The sequence below is a fragment of the Nymphaea colorata genome, chromosome 7 (assembly GCF_008831285.2).
Source record: "Nymphaea colorata isolate Beijing-Zhang1983 chromosome 7, ASM883128v2, whole genome shotgun sequence".
In the NCBI taxonomy this organism is placed as follows: domain Eukaryota; kingdom Viridiplantae; phylum Streptophyta; class Magnoliopsida; order Nymphaeales; family Nymphaeaceae; genus Nymphaea; species Nymphaea colorata.
The window spans coordinates 21,317,323-21,337,072 of NC_045144.1; the positions used below are offsets into that span (position 1 = coordinate 21,317,323).

The 19,750-nt window shown below is 36.6% G+C and overlaps 1 protein-coding gene across 1 annotated transcript; it reads left to right on the forward strand.

Annotated features, from left to right (window-relative positions):
• Window positions 1-7,243: 7,243 nt before the first annotated feature.
• On the forward strand, window positions 7,244-18,055 carry LOC116257638 (protein-tyrosine-phosphatase IBR5). The gene is made up of 5 exons (XM_031634583.2): window positions 7,244-8,047; window positions 11,175-11,274; window positions 15,560-15,617; window positions 15,712-15,818; window positions 17,528-18,055. The coding sequence occupies exons 1-5, from the start codon at window positions 7,811-7,813 to the stop codon at window positions 17,812-17,814; spliced, it is 789 nt and encodes a 262-aa protein (XP_031490443.1). The 5' UTR covers window positions 7,244-7,810; the 3' UTR covers window positions 17,815-18,055.
• The last annotated feature ends 1,695 nt before the right edge of the window (window positions 18,056-19,750 follow it).

The following is a 19,750-nucleotide window of genomic DNA, read 5'->3' on the forward strand; positions in this document are numbered from 1 at the left end:
TTCAAGCTACTCTTTCCCTATTGATCAATGTGGAAAATTGCTAAACGAAACTCCTCTCATTTGCTAGAAAGAGTTAAATTAAGACATTACATATATATATATAAACAATTATAAATGCTCTTATGTAGAGAGAGAAAGAGAGATGTACTAGACAGTTACCGACATCCAAAACTCAGGCCCAGGCTTAGCCGGATTCGGAAAACCCAAGCTGCCCAATTAAATTTGAAAATATATTTTTAAATAAAAAAATTATATAAATATAATGAATCATAATAAAATATTATAAATATATATATAAATTAATAATAAAAATACTCATTGTCGAGCCGACCCAAGCTTATCGGGCCGACCCGGGTTCCTTTTTATCGGACCCCAGTCAAGCCGGGTACTGGGTACCCGGCGACGGCCTGACCAGATGCCCAGACTTACTTTTCCAGATATAAGATTGAGAGAAACAAAAAGGTAATAGTGCATTTCGGCCATATCTAATATTAATTCACTCTTTTCTTTTGTTTATTTTTCTCTTAATCATCAATATAAATATGTTTCTTTTGTCTGTCCAGCATCTAAATGTCTAGTTCCTTCCAATGTCTACCAATTTCTATGTATGTATAAAGTAAAACAAACATAATATGGCTTCCAATATATAATTGGATATTCTTAAGTGCAGTTGTTGCGTGCAAGCTCGAACCTTCAAATGGCAGTCATTTTAATTAATTTGGAGAAATTGGAAAATTTCTTGCGTCCTGAAAATTTCTGATGTGATAGTTCCTTAACGTCTTGTATATCTCATGCCAATCCCATTTTGGGTGGTGAAAAGATAGATACATTTCATATAAATTTAAACCAAGATTATTATGAGTATAAGGTGGCTGATCTAATAAGAATCAACACATTCAACCCAAAAAATATTATTTATTTGAGACAATTTCGATGTTTCGTTAATCGCTGAAAAGATTTCGTTCTGCAGCAATATGAACATCAAATGTTAGTAAGTAAACTTTGTAAATCACATTAAATAATGTAGTTTAGTTTGAATTAAATTTGGCCAATGTTAAAAATGTAAAGGTGTGGGACATATAATAATTGTTTTAAAAATAAATCTGATCTAAATATGAATCCGAATCATACCAGATATTTATGTATATCATAGCACCATCCAAATCTGATCCGATGTTATTTCTTAAATGCGAATCCAAACCAATTTCTTAATCGGATAGCTTTTTTTTTTCCATACCTGATTTTTTCGGGAAGGTTCGGTCAGACATCCATATCCAATTCAAATCTGATATTTTGAATATGGGGTCCAAAACTCAGACCCGTTTATCTTATCACATTTCCCAAATAGGTTTATAAGGCACCTGAGCTCAGATCTGACTTCGGTATGTCAAATTCGAATCCAAATTGAGTAGACCAGATCCAATTAGGTCAGACTTAGGCAGGAACATTCTTTGAACAGTTAGATGCAAATGACAGTGGGCACTATACAAGACTCATCACATTTAGTGATCTTCATTAGGTGGGCAACCTATGAAAGCATTTGATAATCAAAGTATGCAGTTTGATGAACATTATGGTGATCTCACATTGACATAAGTATTGAACAGAATGATTTGATGAAGATATCATGATCCAATATGATGCAAATCAGATTCAGATTCAATAGGCAGTTTCACAACTGAACCCAAATTATGTGAGTCCAGTACTCGAGTCGACTGTGATCCAACAAAGTTACCCCGACCCAATTACATTAAATTTCAGATATTACACTAGTTGCGCACAAATTCAGTTTGAAAATTTTGTCCTAAGACTAATAGGTCCATAGTTGGCAAACCGATAACTCGGACTCAGATCGGCAAATGATCACATCACTTGGTTTGTAAGTTGATTCTTCGACTTGGCCGAGTCAAGTCAGCATATAGATGAACTGATGAAGTAAGGTCTCTGATTCTCTAAAGGGTTCTTTTTTTTTTTTTTTAAATATTGTTACTGAAACTGAGTCAGGCAAGTCAGGGGCGATCCTAACTATAACAACCCGACCTACTCTTGAACTCGAGCCCTGGTTCGACGATCCTAACCCGCCTCCTAGCAATTTTGGCTCCAGCCTTAAAAAGACTAGGAACCATCATCTCATTAATGACCTCCTTTTATAAGCCCTTGAAGATCCCTCACAATTTTCGATGCGAGACTAAATTTTTGGGGTGTTACACTAACTGAGTCAGGCCAAGTTAGGGTTGAGTGAGGTTCTAACTCTCCCAAAGCCTTGACTCATCCCTGGATTTGTAGGTGATCCCGAGCTCGGCGAGTTTGCCAACTATGGAGATGGCAGATGGTTCACCATGAGTTCAAATATCAATGCGGTATTTTTCAGGAGCTGACTCTAAGGCCCGGGGCCATTTGGCTGCACTAACAATTTGTTACTATTACATGAATCTGCATCAAAAGATTGAGAATTTATGAAACAATATGTTATTGTGTTATATAAATCTGGCTCAATTTTTAGCGTTCAAGGAATAAATAATAAATTGTTTCCGTTGCCGAGATATATTTTGCCTACAAGAAAATTCTTAAAGTTCAAGAGGCTTTCACACTGTTTAGGAGCTTGACTCTGTCATTTTCTTGTATAAAGTAGCTCAATTCATGTTACTAAAACCAGAGATTGAATTGCCAGCAACTCAATGAAAATGAGACTGCCAAATATGCTGATTCGGCAGTTCAGTTGAATTAGCTATGAATCTTCCAAAATACACTACAGTATACATTTCTTTAAATGAAAAATAATAGTAAATAAGTAGAAAATAATAATACCATGAAAAGTATACAGAAAAGATTGGCACCGTAACGTGGGCTGGAAAATCAAACTGATTTGCCACCAATTTGATTCAAAAGAGTTGAGTTGGGCGGATTTTGGAATATTGTTTCAACAACACCAATTGAGCTTGATAGTAGCATTAGTAGTTTTTTGCAGATCTTTTTATTCAAAGAGGCGTAGCGCAACTGGGGTGGGCTGGTGGTGTTTATGCAACGGATCTCCACTTCAAACCCCAGAACACACACCAGACACCAGGTCCCGAAACAGTCCTACACCTTGGGCAAGAACTCACCTCTCCACTTCAAACCCCAGAACACACACCAGGTTCCGAAGCAGTCCTACACCTTGGGCAAGAACTCACCTCTCCACTTCAAACCCCAGAACATACACCTTGGGCAAGAACTTATATGAGAGTTCCAGACCACATCTTATAAGTTGGAGAAGAAAAAAAGGTTCAATAATTGGATTGGATGGTCTCCTTGCTTCCACAACCTATTAATGTCTATATGAAAGGAAAGGATCAGTTACTACCAACTACCAGTAATTGCATTACTCCATTCAATACAAAGAGACAAGAAGAAAAGATAGATTGAGAAGTCAAGATTTGAGTCTTGTGGTTCACTGGTGCAAGTTGACTCAATATTTTTTTAATATTATTTTATTTGAATATATAATTATAGAGATATTATACTTAATTATATTAAAAATCATATTTTTTTATTGTAATCGGACTGGGGGAGGGCAGGAATCATAAATTTTTTTGTTGTGCATTCTTCCCTTTATTCTTGATATGGTGTTCATTGTGCATTTTTTTTACTTTGGTCTTGCCATATTTCGACATGACACCACTCTTAAATTTTATGGGGAAAAAGTTGTGGTTGGACCAAGATAATGGGCTGATCCAGAATCCATATTTGTTCATGTGAAGTTATTGGGCTGAGCTAGAGTCCATATTTTGTTTGTTGTTGGTGCATTCATTATTGGATATGCAATTTGATCTTAATTCTAAAGCAAAGGATCCCCACTACTCCTATCATCGTGGAGTCTCTTTCACCTGTGCTGGAGCTAGAAATGTTGAGTTCACAAATGCGGATCAAGAGACTTTCAGGAGGGGAGATATCCCGAAGAGGCCAAAGCGCCTCTCCCTTTCCCCATGACCTCATTGTCGAGTGCTTCTTCGGGATTTATGTGGGAAGCAGTATACCCATCAACTAGAGTATTACACATTTATCGTCACAATCAAACCAGTAGTTCAAGGAAATCAAACTCACAATTAGACTTTTTCCAGTCTGTCGGTCTGACAAGTTACGCTATGCCCCCCTTGAAAGTATCTATTGGGAATAGGGATGTCAATATGTCGGATTTGAAACGGATATCCCACCGATCCGATTCGGATTTAATAAATGGCTTTTGATCGGATTTGGATTCAGATATACATAACTATCCAATCGGATTCAGATTCAAAACAGATTCATTTTTAGACAAATATCTTGCATCTAATGCTATTAAATTTTGAAAATTGGCAAAATCTGGTTCAAAATTCGGATTCAGATTCATGTATAAATATAAAAACCGGATTAGAATCAGACTCGGATTGTAAAATTGGCAAATTCAGATTCAAATATGACTTTTCTTTATTTGAATCTGAATCTGAATCTGAACATATGAATATATATATAAAAAAAAAAACGAATATGATAAAGATATATCTGATCCAAATCCGATCAGTTGACATTCGTCATTATTGAAAAGGATATCAAAGAAGCAAGTAGAAGTGGTCCTTGAGTTATTATGTGAAAAAAATTGGTGGGCTTATGTAAATACCGCAGTTCTTAGACATGGATACGACAGGCCATGTGTCTTTTGGTACCTTTTCATACTTTTTGGATTTGATTTGGGTCCAACTCACTTCCATCCAAAGTTTTTTGTTAAAGGTGTCGATCTTTTTTACTTTACTTTGCTATTATTCTCTGAACTTTAATTTAACAGGATCACATGTATCGGTTATTAAACTTGGAAACTATGTTGTTTGGTGCATTATTCATGAACCTATGAACAGTTTGCTTCAATTTTATATGCATGACTATTTTATATCCCTACCTACCTACCTCTCACATATTTTAAAATTACCACAACTAAATTAGGGGGTGGCAGAGGCTTTGGGCCAACCAGATTTTAAAAACTTTAAAAATTTATATGTGAATCTAAAAAGTTTTAGTTTAATATATATATATATATATAATTTGAAAATTTTGTATTTCAGCGGATTCAGCCCATATTAAAATTTTGAAACTATAGTTTGGCTCATGTGACAAAATTTTTTTACTTAAAATATGTTAAGAACCTGCTTTGAAAATGTGGATATATGATATTTGCTTAAAATTAAGTCCAATGCAACTCTGAATCCCATTGGATATTTATATTTACCTAAATGCTTATACAATCAGATGTCATTTTTTGCGTCTGAACCAAGTTCTTAATCAAATTTTTCTTTTCATATTCAAGTTTTTTGGAGTACTTTGGTTGGATATCTTACCCAAGGTTGAAGATTGAATTGTTTGGTGACAAACTTTTGGGTAGTGGTTGAGGCATATAAGTTTTTCGACTAGAACTCGCTCGAAAAAACTTGGCTCGTTTTTTACTCGTTTATAAACAAGCTGAGATAGAGCTTACAATGATACTATAAACAAGTCGAGTTCGAGTTTCAGGAACTCAATTCATTTATACTAGATTCGACTTGCAAACCGATATTCTATATAATATTGCCAAAACCAGTTTCACAAGTTGTACGAGTTAATACTTACACGAGTTGAATGAGTTAATGCTTACATGAGTTAACGTTAAACAAGTCAATGCCTAAAAGAGTTAATGGGTTAAAAGAGTCGAGTTTGAGCTCAATTTTGTGTAGTCGGGTCAAGCTCAAGCTTGCGGTAAGGAGCTCGAGTTGAGTTCGAGCTGAGCTCAAGCTCAAGTTTTTTGAGCCAAGTTGTGTTCGAGTTGACCAAGCTCGGTTTGACTCTGCTCGTGTGCAGTCATAATTAAATAACTATTTCACCCTCATGCAAGCATGGGACTGATTTGAAATTATGACAAAAAGTTGGGCTCAAACTAGAAATTCCCCAACTTTCATTTGAAATCTGAATCCAAATCTAACCAATACCATCAAGTAGGAAAGATGTTTTGATTGTCTTGACAATTTTTAATTACCAATACCATCAAGTAGGAAAGATGTTTTGATTGTCTTGACAATTTTTAATTCAATGTGCTAAAGACAAAGAAGTACACTGCCAAAAAAATGCTTTTTATACTCAAAATCATGTAAACAAACTCAGACTTTCTTCACTCATGTGTTGATGTTGATGTAATAATGTGAATTAGCTCTAATGAAAGTATATTAAAATAAGTCAGCTGGTTATATGTTCCCCCTAACACTAGGTCTATGTGTGAATGGAGCTCAAAATGACTTAATATGAAGATCAAGGAAAGATGGAAGGTCTTCGGCTTCTTCAAGGTATCTCTTTCTTATAAAATTTGTACGTATGGGGTGCCGGTGCGACACATCCCAAAAATTTAGGTGCCGTGAAGGTATTTTATTATTATTTTTAATTTATTATATATATAACAAAATAAGCATCTATATATTATTATTACAATTTAGTTATTAATGTATATAACATACTAAAATAATAATTGTATTGCATAAAAAAATATCAAAACAAAATATATTATATAAATAATTTAGTAATATGTCATTTTAATTAGGCTCGGATGTAAGTCAGAGGGCACCTATATCCGCTGCGCACCTGACCCGATGCGACTCAGGTGCAGAGCAGTAAAATAAAAGAGTTCGATGACTTAGAATAAAAGTGAAAAATATAATTTTTAAAAAGACAAAAATACCCCTTCCTTCGAACTCTGAACACTGGGTCATGTGTGAGGGCCCAAACACCCAAGCCACTTTACCATGGAGCACCTTTTCAGGCATTGTTTTGTCTTTGCTTTTAAAATAAATGACTTGCGTACAAGTTCTTAGGACAAATGATCTTTACTCAATTGATGGCTTTTACAGGTTTTGAATTTTTCAAGTCCCATCAATTTGGTAGGGAGAGTTGCTTCTACCAGAAAAGCAGGTCGAATCGAACGTTTTGAATCAACGTTATGGAAAATGATTCACAGGAATATCAATTGACATAGCGTTGTAAAAGGATTTTCCTTTACTGTTTAACAATTTTGTGTTACCTAAGCAATTATTTCTCAGTCTCCACCACTTTTTGAACCTTATAAATCATTTGTGTAGTTTATTATGGTAATCTCTTTAACTGGTCTTCAATTTTCTTCTTTTTCTTCGTGCTTTTATATCATTATTGCAGTTTTCAGAAGAAAATCGATCTTTCAGCTATTTTCGGTTTGAAAACAAATTCCTATTCGATTCGATTCGATTCTGCAAATTTCTGAATCCCTTAGAAGAGACCGATTTGAATCGAAGTTATTTCGATTCAGTAACCGATTTTCGCAGCAAATTACCAGTCCCAAAATCCATGGGTTCATATTCCTAGTAGGATAAGATGGGAGGCCACTGGTCAGTCTGTGATCGATTAGGTTAGTTTGGGGAACCCTGTTTCATCCCAACCGAATCCGGCTCGGCTGTTAGCAACAGAGGTCGATTCGGTGGAGGTCGTGGGTTGAAGGGTCGAGGGGAGGAGAAAAATCGCGTAACTGCGAAGGAAATCGATTCGTGAATCCGACAGCCTTCTCTCCTCGCCCGAATCCGTGCCGTCCTGGGAAAGTCCTTCAAATCCCAGCTCCGTTTCATCTTGGTGTCGCATTTTAGAAGTTTCTCGATCGAGGGATCTGCCTTAAGCAGTTCTTTACGTTGATTTTGGTGGTCGCAGTAGTAGCAGCATCTCGCCGGCGTCAATCGTCGGTTTTGATTTTTAGTTGGTGATATCGCCCCAATCGTGTTGAATCGATTGGACGAAAAGTTTGGTCCGTGGGGGAATGAGGAAGAGGGAGAGAGAGAACCCCTGCGGGGTGTGTGGGCATTACCACAAGTATGAGGAAGGGGAGGTGTGCGGCGTCTGCGGCCACCGAATGCCAGCGAACTCTGAGAGGTCCACTCCGCAGACCAGCGCCTTCCCGAGCGAGATCATCCCCGACTTCTTGTATCTGGGCAGCTACGACAACGCCTCTCGTGCCGAGCTCCTCAAGACGCAGGGCATCTCCCGTGTTCTTAACGTATGTTGACCTTCCGAATCTCCTTACTTCGTCGTGTCTTATTGACTACCTGTCTTGAAATTTTTGAGAGATTAATTGATTCATTTATTGGTCGATTGCGCTTCGGCTTTCGTCACACTCATCTTCCTTTGTTTCGTTTCCTTGAGATTCGTTTGATCGTCTTGAAGCGTCAACTTTGGTTTCGGCTATGTTGTTTGTTTTTCATTTAGTTCGCAGTTCCGCTAGCTTTCCTTTCGGCCGCTTTGATGCCGCATCGTTGTGATTGGTGGGAGTTTTTGCTCTGGGTTTCATGTTATTCTTATGTGGATGAGTGGAAAAATAGATTTGTTGATTTCGAGGCCTGCGTTTTCTATTTTGCTCAAGACGATTGGAGATTTTACTAGGTTGTTCTGAATCTATGAATTTGTGGTCTACTGTCTGATTTGTTGTTCATCTCTTTTGATGTACATGAATTCTTCAGTGTGCGTCTAAGCCCCTACTCACCTTTATCCTCTTACCTAAAGAGCAGCAATGTTATAATTATTGTTAAGATCTACCTGTTCATCTTTATGTGAAGCACCTTTTCCACAAAAGGATGATAAAGTCGGGAGCAGCAACATAAATGCATTAAATTCTTTCACATATCTTGTTATTATGACTTATTCATAACTGTTATGGTTCATATTTGTATTTTAATGCATCCTAATCACGTTCTTGCAGCTATTTAATTCTCAATCTGTTTGACTGTCCATAAAATGAGTACTGTCACTGGGATTATGTGCTTTTTCTGTTCTTCCATTTGGGAATCGTGAGCTGTTGATATTCATGTGGCTTCGTTTACTCTTTGTTTTTTTTATGTTCGTCGAAGTAAGCTTCTGTACCTGAATTGGTTTTGTGTGCAGATAGGAACTATTTGTTCCTCTGGAGAGCATGTGTATGTCTTAGCATTTGGTTGACTTTCTTGTATATTGCACCTGGTACCAATAATTAATATGATTAAGCTTCCAGAGTACTTATTTCTCATGGTTAGTTGTTACACGTGATGAAACTTAAAAGTGGTGATGGAGTACATGTTGTATGTTTTAGAACTGAATGGACTATAGTTTTTACAAGTTACAATCTTATAGTTTTGACAAGGTCACTGGCTGGAATATTCTTATCAATAATCTTAAACATGAAAATCCTAACGAAAATTAGATATCAACAAAACAAATCTGTCACCTGGAGATTACATCCTCATATGATAATGATCCTACTGAAGGTCATAAACAAGAGGTCAAAAGTCAAATCAAATGGGACTTGTCAGTTCACTTGAGTGTGACTTATACAATGTTATTGGAATTGTTTAAAGTCGTGTCTTAGATCCAATATCTCATTTTAGGAAAGTTTTCACTTTTCGTAAATTAAGTCCAAGTGTTGGGTGTACATAATGACATTTTGCAATCCCGAGCTAAAAAAAATATAAGTGAACAAATCTGTCTGTCTCTCTCTCTCTCTCTGTGTCTCTGTCTCTCCCCTTGATTTTGCTTTCAAGTATTTCTTCGTACAAGTTCTGTAAACTGTAAAGCACCAGAAAAAGAGTTGTTTGACCAAAGCTACAGTTGCAGGTTTGGTTCTTGTGAAACTGCTTTTCCTCATCCATCTGCTTCTCAATATTTCATTCTCATGAAGCTTTTTAGAGAATTGTCCACTGTGGAGTTCTGAATTTATCCTTTTCCTCAGAACCCGACAATTTGATGGGTTTGAAATGTATCCTGAAACTAGTCCTTGTTTATGGAGAAGTGACATTATCTTTTTTTTTTGGTTGTCAAAATGGTCCCCTAGTTGGTTACCGCTTCACATCACACATGACAAGCATTAAAGGATGTGTATACTTCACAATCTTTATACTCCACAATCATGGCTCATTCAGATCGATAAAATTAAAGAACACTTGTTAAGGGCTATGCATCACTTGCCATGATTTAAACCAAGATTTTTTGCAAAACAACTTGTTGTTGGGACTTGGCACTTATTGAAGAGGATGTTTCAGGATATACTTCTGTATGTTAAAGATTAAAATTCACGTGTGGCCCTATACACTTATGACCAATCAAGACCGCAGCTTGTCCACTTGTGTAAATTTCACATACCTCATGCTGCCATCTCAATGAGGCCTTTATCTGACTGGCCTTTTTGCCAACATATCTCATAATCTATTATGCTAATATAACAAATCCAGCCAGCAGATCCAGCTTCTATCACATGGCAATTGATAAAAGTTCAAGTTTCAGGGTGAAGAGTTTTCTTTCTATGCTAATCCAACCCTGCTAATCATATAAAAGCACATCTAGTACTTTCTTGACATGCCAAAAGTGTGACCTTATTGGACATAATACATATAATATTATAATGCCTTAATGTCGAGAATAAGCTTTTCTCAAAAAGATTTGCTTCAAAAGCAAGCTTTCTGTATTAGATCCTGAATCTTTGCTACGGCTAAGTTTGGAGCTGCCTATTAAGGAATATGGGGAGATCGTTTTAGATGTAAACTTGATGCTGTTCAGTCCCCTGTTAAGATCATTTGATTTAAAAATTAAAATAGACAGAGGACATAAAGATATGGAAGTTATTACATGCTGAGAATGGTGAGTTACATGGTGTAATAGGTGTTACCTAAAAGATGCGCTGGTTTCAATTTGGGATTTACTTCACTTGACAGACCAGACCAGACAATAACAATTTCATACCAAACGTATGTCATACATTTAACACCCTATGACCATTCAAGAAGTAGGAGATAGTATAAATATGGTTTAGTAGCACGTGCAACAATTCTTTCCTTTTGTTCAAACTTCTCTCTCTCTCTGCCTCTCCCTCTCCCTTTCTGTTCGACCACTTTAAAAGCAATCAAATATAAACTAAAGTGTCAAAAAAACCAGAACCGATAGTGTAGACACAAGAAAATAAGGGAAACTAGTTTAGAAGGCAAAGCTTTCAATAGCATCCAAACAAACGCTGACTTTTAGGTCATACTACTCATGAAATCATTTTGTGGCCAGTATTGTGGCTATTTATAGTTCTTTTATTGTCATTTTAATGTAAATACATTTTGAAACTCTTAAATGGTATACAAAGTTTTCTCTGACTAATTTAAACTGTTTTGCAGACTGTACCTGCCTGTCAAAACCTATATAAAAATTCTTTTACGTACCATTGCCTAAAAGAGGAGGAAAAGCTACCATTTGGTGATGCTATTCAGTTCATAGGTATGCCCCATTCGTTGGATGTTATACATGTATCTGTCACATGGTTTGAATTCTCCCTCATGGTTTGCATAAAGTTCTGGAGAAACAGTAATTTATTCTCATTTGGCATTTTTTTGGGGTTCTGTAGATACTTTTGTTTATTACTTCTTGTGCTGACGATATCATGAGACTAGCTGTACATGTGTTCCTTTTTCAATAAGAATGATGGCCATGGAAATCTATTCAGTGCTGTCCCTCAGTGAGCAAGTTACTAAACCAGGGGTCTCTTGGAGATGGCTTGTGGGGACTCGAGAGTTCAAATCCTTTTTAAATGACTGTTATTTGTTACTTCTTATGCCACAAAAAGAATAAATAATTCATTGAATGTAGAAGCTACACCTCTCAACAAGGTAATCAATACATTCTTGTCTTGAAGCGTGTCCAGAAGAAATAGCTTAAGCAGTCCTTTGAGTTACTCACTAGCTGCTATAGACATACTTGCAATAAGAAGGGGATAGGGGTAGAGTCAGAGGGGAGGGAAAGGTGTGTATTCTGCACATAAATTATATCCATGATATATCTACTGATTTTTTGGACTTTCATGGACCTGACTTTGGTATACAACCGTTCAAAATAATTTTTTGGAAGCATATCGTGACGTCTATGGGAAGGGTCTATTATGTAGATATGTCTCTTATGGAGATATGTCTCTTTGTCCTGTACCATATTAGATATACTGAAACTTGAGTCCTTTTTTTGGCATCAGCTTGGTTTTCTTTAAATCATAGTCGCTAATATTGGTGCTATTTTGGAAAAAGCTGTGTTGTTACTTTTAATTGCCAAACAACTTGAAACATTTTAACAGGAAATTCTTGCTGTATATTCAAAATATTGAAATAAAATAATTCCTTTGTAATTTTTCTATATGTTTCTAGTGTGTGTCTCTATTTTTGTGAATTGTGATTATTCAAAGATTTGGAAAATTATTTTGCATTTTTTTGTTGTAGGAAATTAGTAGAAAACTCTTAATTTCTTAACTTTTGTACTATTTTATATAATTTTAATTTTTGGAATCCTGAGGAGGACTACTTTGCTATAAATAAGCTAAAAAATTCTTGCGGATAAGCCCTGTATACTGTGCTTTTTACTACACTTTAAAGTTTTAGCTAATGCTGGAAGGGGGTGAAAAGCCTTAACATGGATAAACATATCAATATGAAGTATAAATTTGGACGTGCTGAAGAATTTACTTTTATAATTATACTAAGCAAGTCTACTTCATGAAGCCTTTTCAGAGCTCTTTATGTACTCACGAAGTACATGCAATATCTTTCTTTTTCCCTTGATGGTGGTTGGCAATGTAGTTATTGTTAGCTGCCTAAGTTGTCAAAATTGGAAGCTGGATGCAGGTCTAGTCGAGACTATAAAAAGATTAAGACGGGTCCAGTTGGTCCAAGCTGATAAAGAATTAAACAAATAAATAAACGTATGATACGGAACATATATTTCTATACAAAGAATGCACTGACACATATATCTATAGAGGCCAGGGATTAGTCAGGTGATTAGTGACTAGGCTGACTGACTACTCCAACAACTCTGACCAACTAGTCATTGTTTTGACCATGCATGTTGGTTGGCAGCCAGCTCAACCAATTAGTTGAACTAGTCGGTCTACTAGCCAGGATGTTGACTAGTAAGTCAGCTGCTTAAAAATGTAAATGTCATTGTACTTTGCAGGGTAAAGATGAAGCCACTGCTTACAAAAACCATTTCAACTCTAGGTGCTTCAGGGGCCTATGATGCATGGATATTCACACATTTGTATTAAACACACTACGTGAGTGTCAGAAAGAAAGGATACACAGGCACGTGTGTGTGTGTGTGCTGTGTGTGTTTGAGGCAGGTGACTAAAATGAAAATATATATTTAAGGCTAGCAGCAAAAGTGCTATGTTGTGCTATATTGTGTCTACTTTTCCTTCTTGGATTCTAAACTAGAGCAAAGAAGCGGTAGCACCTCCATATAACATCATGGTCAATGGAAAATGTTGGGTTTCCCTTATTTTCTTGCCTATTAAAGGAACTTAATATGATGCACAGAATAGTTTATGTTCCTTGAGGCAATGAGACATGTTTCAGTAATCTCTGTACTGAACAGAGAAAACATAGAAGTTGTTGAAAACCACTATCAAGAGGGTGAAATGCTTGAAGATAAAAAGCTTTATGCCAAAAAGAATCACATATAGGTATTCCTTTATATTTTGACGTTTGGCTCTGGAGGTAAAGTCATAGTTGCTAATGCAAGATTAAAACAAATTGCAGTATGAAAGCAAGTATTAGGATCAAAACCTTGGATGATTGAGGAAGTAAGTAGGAATGTAACAACTTAACCCATTCCCACACCTATGTTGGGCTCCTAAATTGGTGGGTCTCAACCCACTCGTTCAAGTAAGATCCTGGACAACTAATCATTTTGTCAATCCCCTTATAAATCCTTCATAAGAATTTTCAATATGGGAAAGCTCTTACAACCGGTGGTTACAAACTTACAATCCGCCTCTCCTAAGACATGTGTCCGCCCATGTTGGACCCCAGGTCTGAATGCTTGTTATCATGTTTATTACGAACTGTAATAACCTGATCTACTCCCACACTGAAATTGGATTCATATTTCATAGTTTGGTGGATCCCAACTTGTCACTTAGCAGCTTTGTTTTCTGCCCTAAAGAGGCTAGGAATCAAGACAATTAATCATTTAACCAACCTCCTTATAAACCGTAAAAGATTTCTATGAATCTTCTATATATGGGATAATGGGACTAAACTTTCTCATAAGGGGTCTCACAAGGATGATACATTGACTTGTGGTCAACTGTCTAGGATGTAATATCTGGGCCCCATATATATTGAAATTAATAAAAGAGTATGGATAGATGCCCATCCAGTCCTAGGATCATAGGAAATGATATTTAGGTGAAATTTGAAGTAAAATTACAGGGGAATCAGGATTTCCATAGTTGGGAATCAGATTCCTGACAAATTCTGTTCACTGATACACAGAAATGGGATTCCTACTTGCTCTGAGTGATTCCTGTAACTATGAATCAGATGCAGTTAACATTATGGAGCCTAAGCATAGTTATGTTGCTACTGAAATACAACGGTGAAAATATTCTCTTGGAATTCTGAATAGGAGTGTCATGTATGCTGCGTTTGCTGGGTGAATCTACATTCTGTCCTAGTGTGGTGCTCATGGTGTGTGTTCTGAAATTTTATCCCTCTTGCCTTTCCAAATTTTGAAAGTGAGAGAATAGTGCCCATGACCTTCTGAGGAATGTAGATTCTATAATGAGAGGATAGGTTTGCCCAGTTAATATCTGCAGATGGGGCCAATTTGCCATATCTGTCAGCAAATCATCACAGGTCATATATTGATATTGTCAACAATGGTGTAACCTCTATAAGACAACCCAAAAGTTGAAAGGACCTAAATGTGCTTAAAGCTTTGGTAATCCAAATATATGATATTGTCATGAGAACTTTGTCTGCAGTGTGCACTAACATACTGTTCCATTGGTTGTACTTGCAAGCATGATTTGGAAAACTATTTATTAGTTTTCACTTCTCAGTCACTCCAGTTAGTCCCAATATTACGTTTAATGGATCAAACTTGAGTGACTCCATAGTTTGCTTTTATTTGTTTATCCAGATAATGTAAGCCCTTCCATGCAAGAGTTTTATTTTCATAGCAAGTTTGCAGTTAGTGAGACAACATGTGATTCAACCTTGAAAAGGATCCACTCATTTTTCATTTGAATTATCCTTTTCTAGCAGAAAAGCTATTTTAACTTCGATGGCGTAATGCAAGGACCTCTTGATGTGATATACAGGACATATCCAGGATAAGAAACTTATGTTGGTTTGATTTGCTTTTCTTGGCCACGTTTCTGGATTTCAGAGATTTTATTCAACATTGTCTTTATAACAATGCAGGGGCCCCTCTAATAGTTGTTACTTGTTGGTCATAAAGGGATGTTTTATTTGTGTTTTATTAGTTGCAGTGGTTGGTCATAACTGTTCCTTTTTTTGTTAGCATCAAGATGCAGCTTGTGAAAAATCTGCTGGGGTTGCTTATCTGTGTTGCTACTTGAGATCAGAAGTCCTAAAATAACCCTTAATGTTTCACAAACTACCAGATATTTTCCTTCTAGACGTTAGTCACCTATGCTTGTCTATTAACTCATGTTGGATGATGTTTTTTTTTCATCATTTCATTAAGCTTGACACGATCCTTTGTTATGCAGACCATTGTGAAAAGGATAAGGCACGGGTTCTTGTGCATTGCATGTCTGGAAGAAGCAGGTAACTTTTTTACCTAAAGAAGTAACGTTTGATGGCATGTACTTGAGAATATTCACCTGGCAGTCATAAGATTTTATATTTGACCTTGCAACAGATCTCCCGCTATCGTGATTGCATACTTGATGAAGCATAAAGGATGGAGGCTTGCTCAGAGTTATCAGTGGGTGAAAGATCGTAGGCCTTCCGTGGAACTGTCTGCAGGTATATTTAGAACTTCTTTTCTCAACTCTTCACGATAATTAACTACTTTCTGGAACTCAGTATGGATGTGCTCCACACCCATAAAAATGGAGGTCTCTTTAGAAAAGTGGTATTTTGAACAACAAAAATAAATGGAGTGGCAACTTGGTGTATTTACAACTTTCTCTCTCTCTCTCTCTCCCTTCACCCCCCCCCCCCCCCTTTCAAAAAAAAAGTCATTAGGAAGAGGAATTTGGATTTACCAAAATAAATGGACAGTGGTAAATTTTTGGATTTGTATCCTCTCCATATGCCATGAAACAGAATGTCACATGTTAACCGCTCCAGGAATTTTTCCTTTTTTATGCGTGCTCTATAACTCTGTAAACGTCTTCTATGGCCTGTGAGCTAGTCTACCCAAACAAGGTTTGGATTCAGAGGGTATGTGATTGGCTGCCTTTGGGTCTGAGTTGAAATAAATAATAGGATCCCTTGTGATAGAGTTCATGTCTCGATCATATCTAGATCTTCATCATGACACCTGGTCAGATCTGATTCTGCAGAACCATTTACTTCAGACGATGATTAACTTTGAAAATTTCTAATAAGAAATTGATATTCAAACACTTTGCATGTGTTTCTTGCATTTAGAATTCTCTTCGTGCAAACAGTGGATTCAGTCATTCGCCTGTGTTCATTTCACAAACTCTACACAAGTACACATTCGTTTCTTTCTGCCAAAGGGAGGTAGTCTGTTTGGGTATGAATCTGCAATTTCTGGCATTGATTTTTCAATTTCTTTTGCCTTTGCTTCTTGTTTATCGCATGCATTTTTCCCTGTCAATTGCTATCCTAATCCATGATTAGACCTTCAATTGGATTATATTAGTATGGACGATGTGTCTTAATCTTTAAGGTAACACGTGTGTAAAAATTTTGAGAATTATCGTAACTTAAATGTAAATTCTTGTTGTCGTATTTTCAGTTTTTGCCTTTTTATTTCTCATATTCTTCTTAAAGTAACAGCATCAAAGGGGAAAAAGGAAGAGTTTCGGCTCCTCAGGCTAGCCTTCCTAAAGTGACAGCATCATCCTTTTTAATCAAATAAAAGCTCCAATTTGGACTCTTGCTGATTATTCATTGATGGTTTTGTCTTACATGGTAAGAAAAGGAATTGGAAACAAAATCAACGTTTAAGAGAAAGGAAGCTTAAACTCATTTAATGATCTATTATTCTTTAGTCTAACCTCTCTTGTCCAATCATTACTTTTCTGCATCAGGTGTAAATATTGATAACCTTAATTGAATTTGTTATTTGTAGAATTCGGAAAAAAGGGATCTGTTAGTAATGGTCTTTCCTTAAATTGGAAGTCTGACCACATTTGAAAGTCTGGTTGAATCATACATCATTTAATTTGCACCAGCTAATTCCAATATAGGGTATGTAAAGATTAATGTTTTCATTACATCAAATGGCCCTACGGGGTTGTTTGCCTATATAAGAATTGTGACATTTCCAGGATTCCCCTCTGTAAAAAGCTTTATGTAGTTAACCTTGAATAATATGTACGGTGATTCTGTATGTGAATCGAATAACGTTCTTGTGGCATATGCCTCCACCTCGATAGATTGTTTGGTACATGTTAAAGCTGCATATCGCGTATGCCTCCACCTCATAGATTGTTTGGTACATGTTAAAGCTGCATATCTAATATTTTCACGGTTTATAGCTGTCTATCAGCAATTGCAGGAGTATGAACAGAGCCTCTTCGGAACTAGCACTAATGGTCCATCACCTCTTATAAATGCGGATGAGCTGCCCTCTTTGAAATTCGGGTTTCCAGCCACAGGTGCTGCTTTGCCAGCTCCTCTCTTCAACCAACCACCAACTAGCTCCATTTTTGATAAAGGGAATCTGAGCATTCCGCCCCCTGGATTCACTTTCGGAGCAAGGGACAGCGACCCTCTTGGTGTCCTCCCTCCAAATGGAAGCGATGCACCTATGGATAGCTCGTAATGTTGTGAAAATGTGCATTACTAGAAAAATCTACGGTACTATGAAGGCCAACGGAAATTGATGCTATGTGGCAAAATCCTTCAAGTTTTTTATGTGAAGTTTGTCATGTTGATAGGTCTTCATACTTATGTCCAATAAGCATCCATTCACTGGACATATTTATCTGAGAAAATGTGTATGTTTCAGTCTTTTCTGTAAGTATTGGTTATATAAAAATTTATTTTCATTGTTCATTTTCCTATATTATATTTTAATGATTTTTGCTTCAAGTGTGGCTCCTTTTGAGTGTTGCCTATGTCTCTTCTTTTGCCAAACCAGGTGTATCAATTATGACTCCAATTTACATCTTTTATGATCCTTAGGGAAGATATATTTTTGAAAGCACCGAGTCATTCTCTGAAAAAGGTAGGACTGATAAGCATAGTATCATGTTTTATGGCCACTCTAGAAGTTTTAGTTGCCTGGAAATGGTGATGTGATTTTGTATTTGCACTGGTGAATCATGCTTACCGAACGTATTGTGTATATCATGATTAAGAGGCTCCGTTTGAACAAAGAAGGCGTCTGTCTGCTTCAATACTTACCCTACATATTGTTTTAGAAAGGCCAAGGCATAGGCTTCCTAAAAAGGCTAAATTTTCGAAGAAAGGTTTAATCCATTTTTAAAAGATTTACTTTTCTAAAATGAGTGTCTAACAAGAAGGTTATGGCACAATTTAATTTACTTAAAATCAAGTTCGTTCTGAAAAGTTACATTTTCATAAGAGCAAACGACGTCGTTCGCAATATCCTATAAGATAAAAAGAATTATAATTCAAAGTTTCTGCAGAAAAGAATAGGTTCGGGGTATAGTCGCCTGTAACTCATAAGAATATAAGCTTCAGTTGTCTTAAAAAAAAAGTTTCACAGTTGACTACAACTAAATTTTGATTTCAATTTATCTCATTCACACTCAACTTATAAAACACACTGTAATGGTCAATGATTTTATAGAAACTTTTGAAATTGAACAATAGCATATCATATCCAACAACTATGTTGGCAATTTGCTTTTAGCTAACATCTTAATTTTTAAGATATGTTGAGCATGTGCATTTAATGTGATATGTTGAGTCTATAATTTGTGAATGTAATCTCATTGTTCTCCAAGTGCTATAACCAGTCTGCCTGCTTAAACCCTAAAATTTTGCGAATCTCAAATTACTCCAGTCTCATGCATGGCGCTGCATTTGAAGCTTGGTTGCAGTTCTAGATGAAATAATTAGTATGCAAATAAGACAAGTAGTATAACTGTGATGTGGGGACATCTTCTTTGTACCCATATACAAAGGTACCCAATAATGAATAGAATGGCAGAGGAAAATAGACAGAGCTATGGTGGGTAGTACTCGCCCGTGAAGGCACTGGAAGCCCATGAACTACAAAGACAAATTGGAAAGGACACAGGCTGATGAGGCACCAGGTCTAGGCACTCAGGCCATGTTTGGTAGGCTGGCGTCCTCTTTTATGGGAGGTAGGGCCCGTTAAGTAGATCAATCTTTAACGGAAGTTACCCACTTTTATGTTGGAAATGGAAAATCTGGTAGCATCTTATGACACAAGTTCAAGACATACATCTTCCCGTCTGAGGGAAGACCTCCCAACATTCTTGTTTGGAGAAGACAAAATGAAAGCTTTTAAAGGTAACCTGTCTCCGTTCCTGAAAATCTATGCGAAGTAAAAGACAGGGAAGATGAAACTCACTCGTCGCTGAAGGAAATTTGCACTCAAGTAAAGAAGGAAAGAAAAATATAAAGATTCCAACTACTTTTGCAAAGTGGGATCAAAAGGCAGGACCTGAAGGAGCTAGATGCTATTATGCTGTCCTCTCCTAGAGCTCAAAATCTCAGGAACATAGAGGATCTAGGGGGGAAGTCACCTTTCGGAACATAGAGGA

Coding starts and splice junctions, on each gene's coding strand:
- LOC116257638 (XM_031634583.2), top strand. CDS start 7,811: ATGAGGAAGAGGGAGAGAGAGAACCCCTGCGGGGTGTGTGGGCATTAC. Junction 11,275..15,559: donor TGATGCTATTCAGTTCATAG/GTATGCCCCATT, acceptor TTTGTTATGCAG/ACCATTGTGAAAAGGATAAG. Junction 15,618..15,711: donor TGCATGTCTGGAAGAAGCAG/GTAACTTTTTTA, acceptor ACCTTGCAACAG/ATCTCCCGCTATCGTGATTG.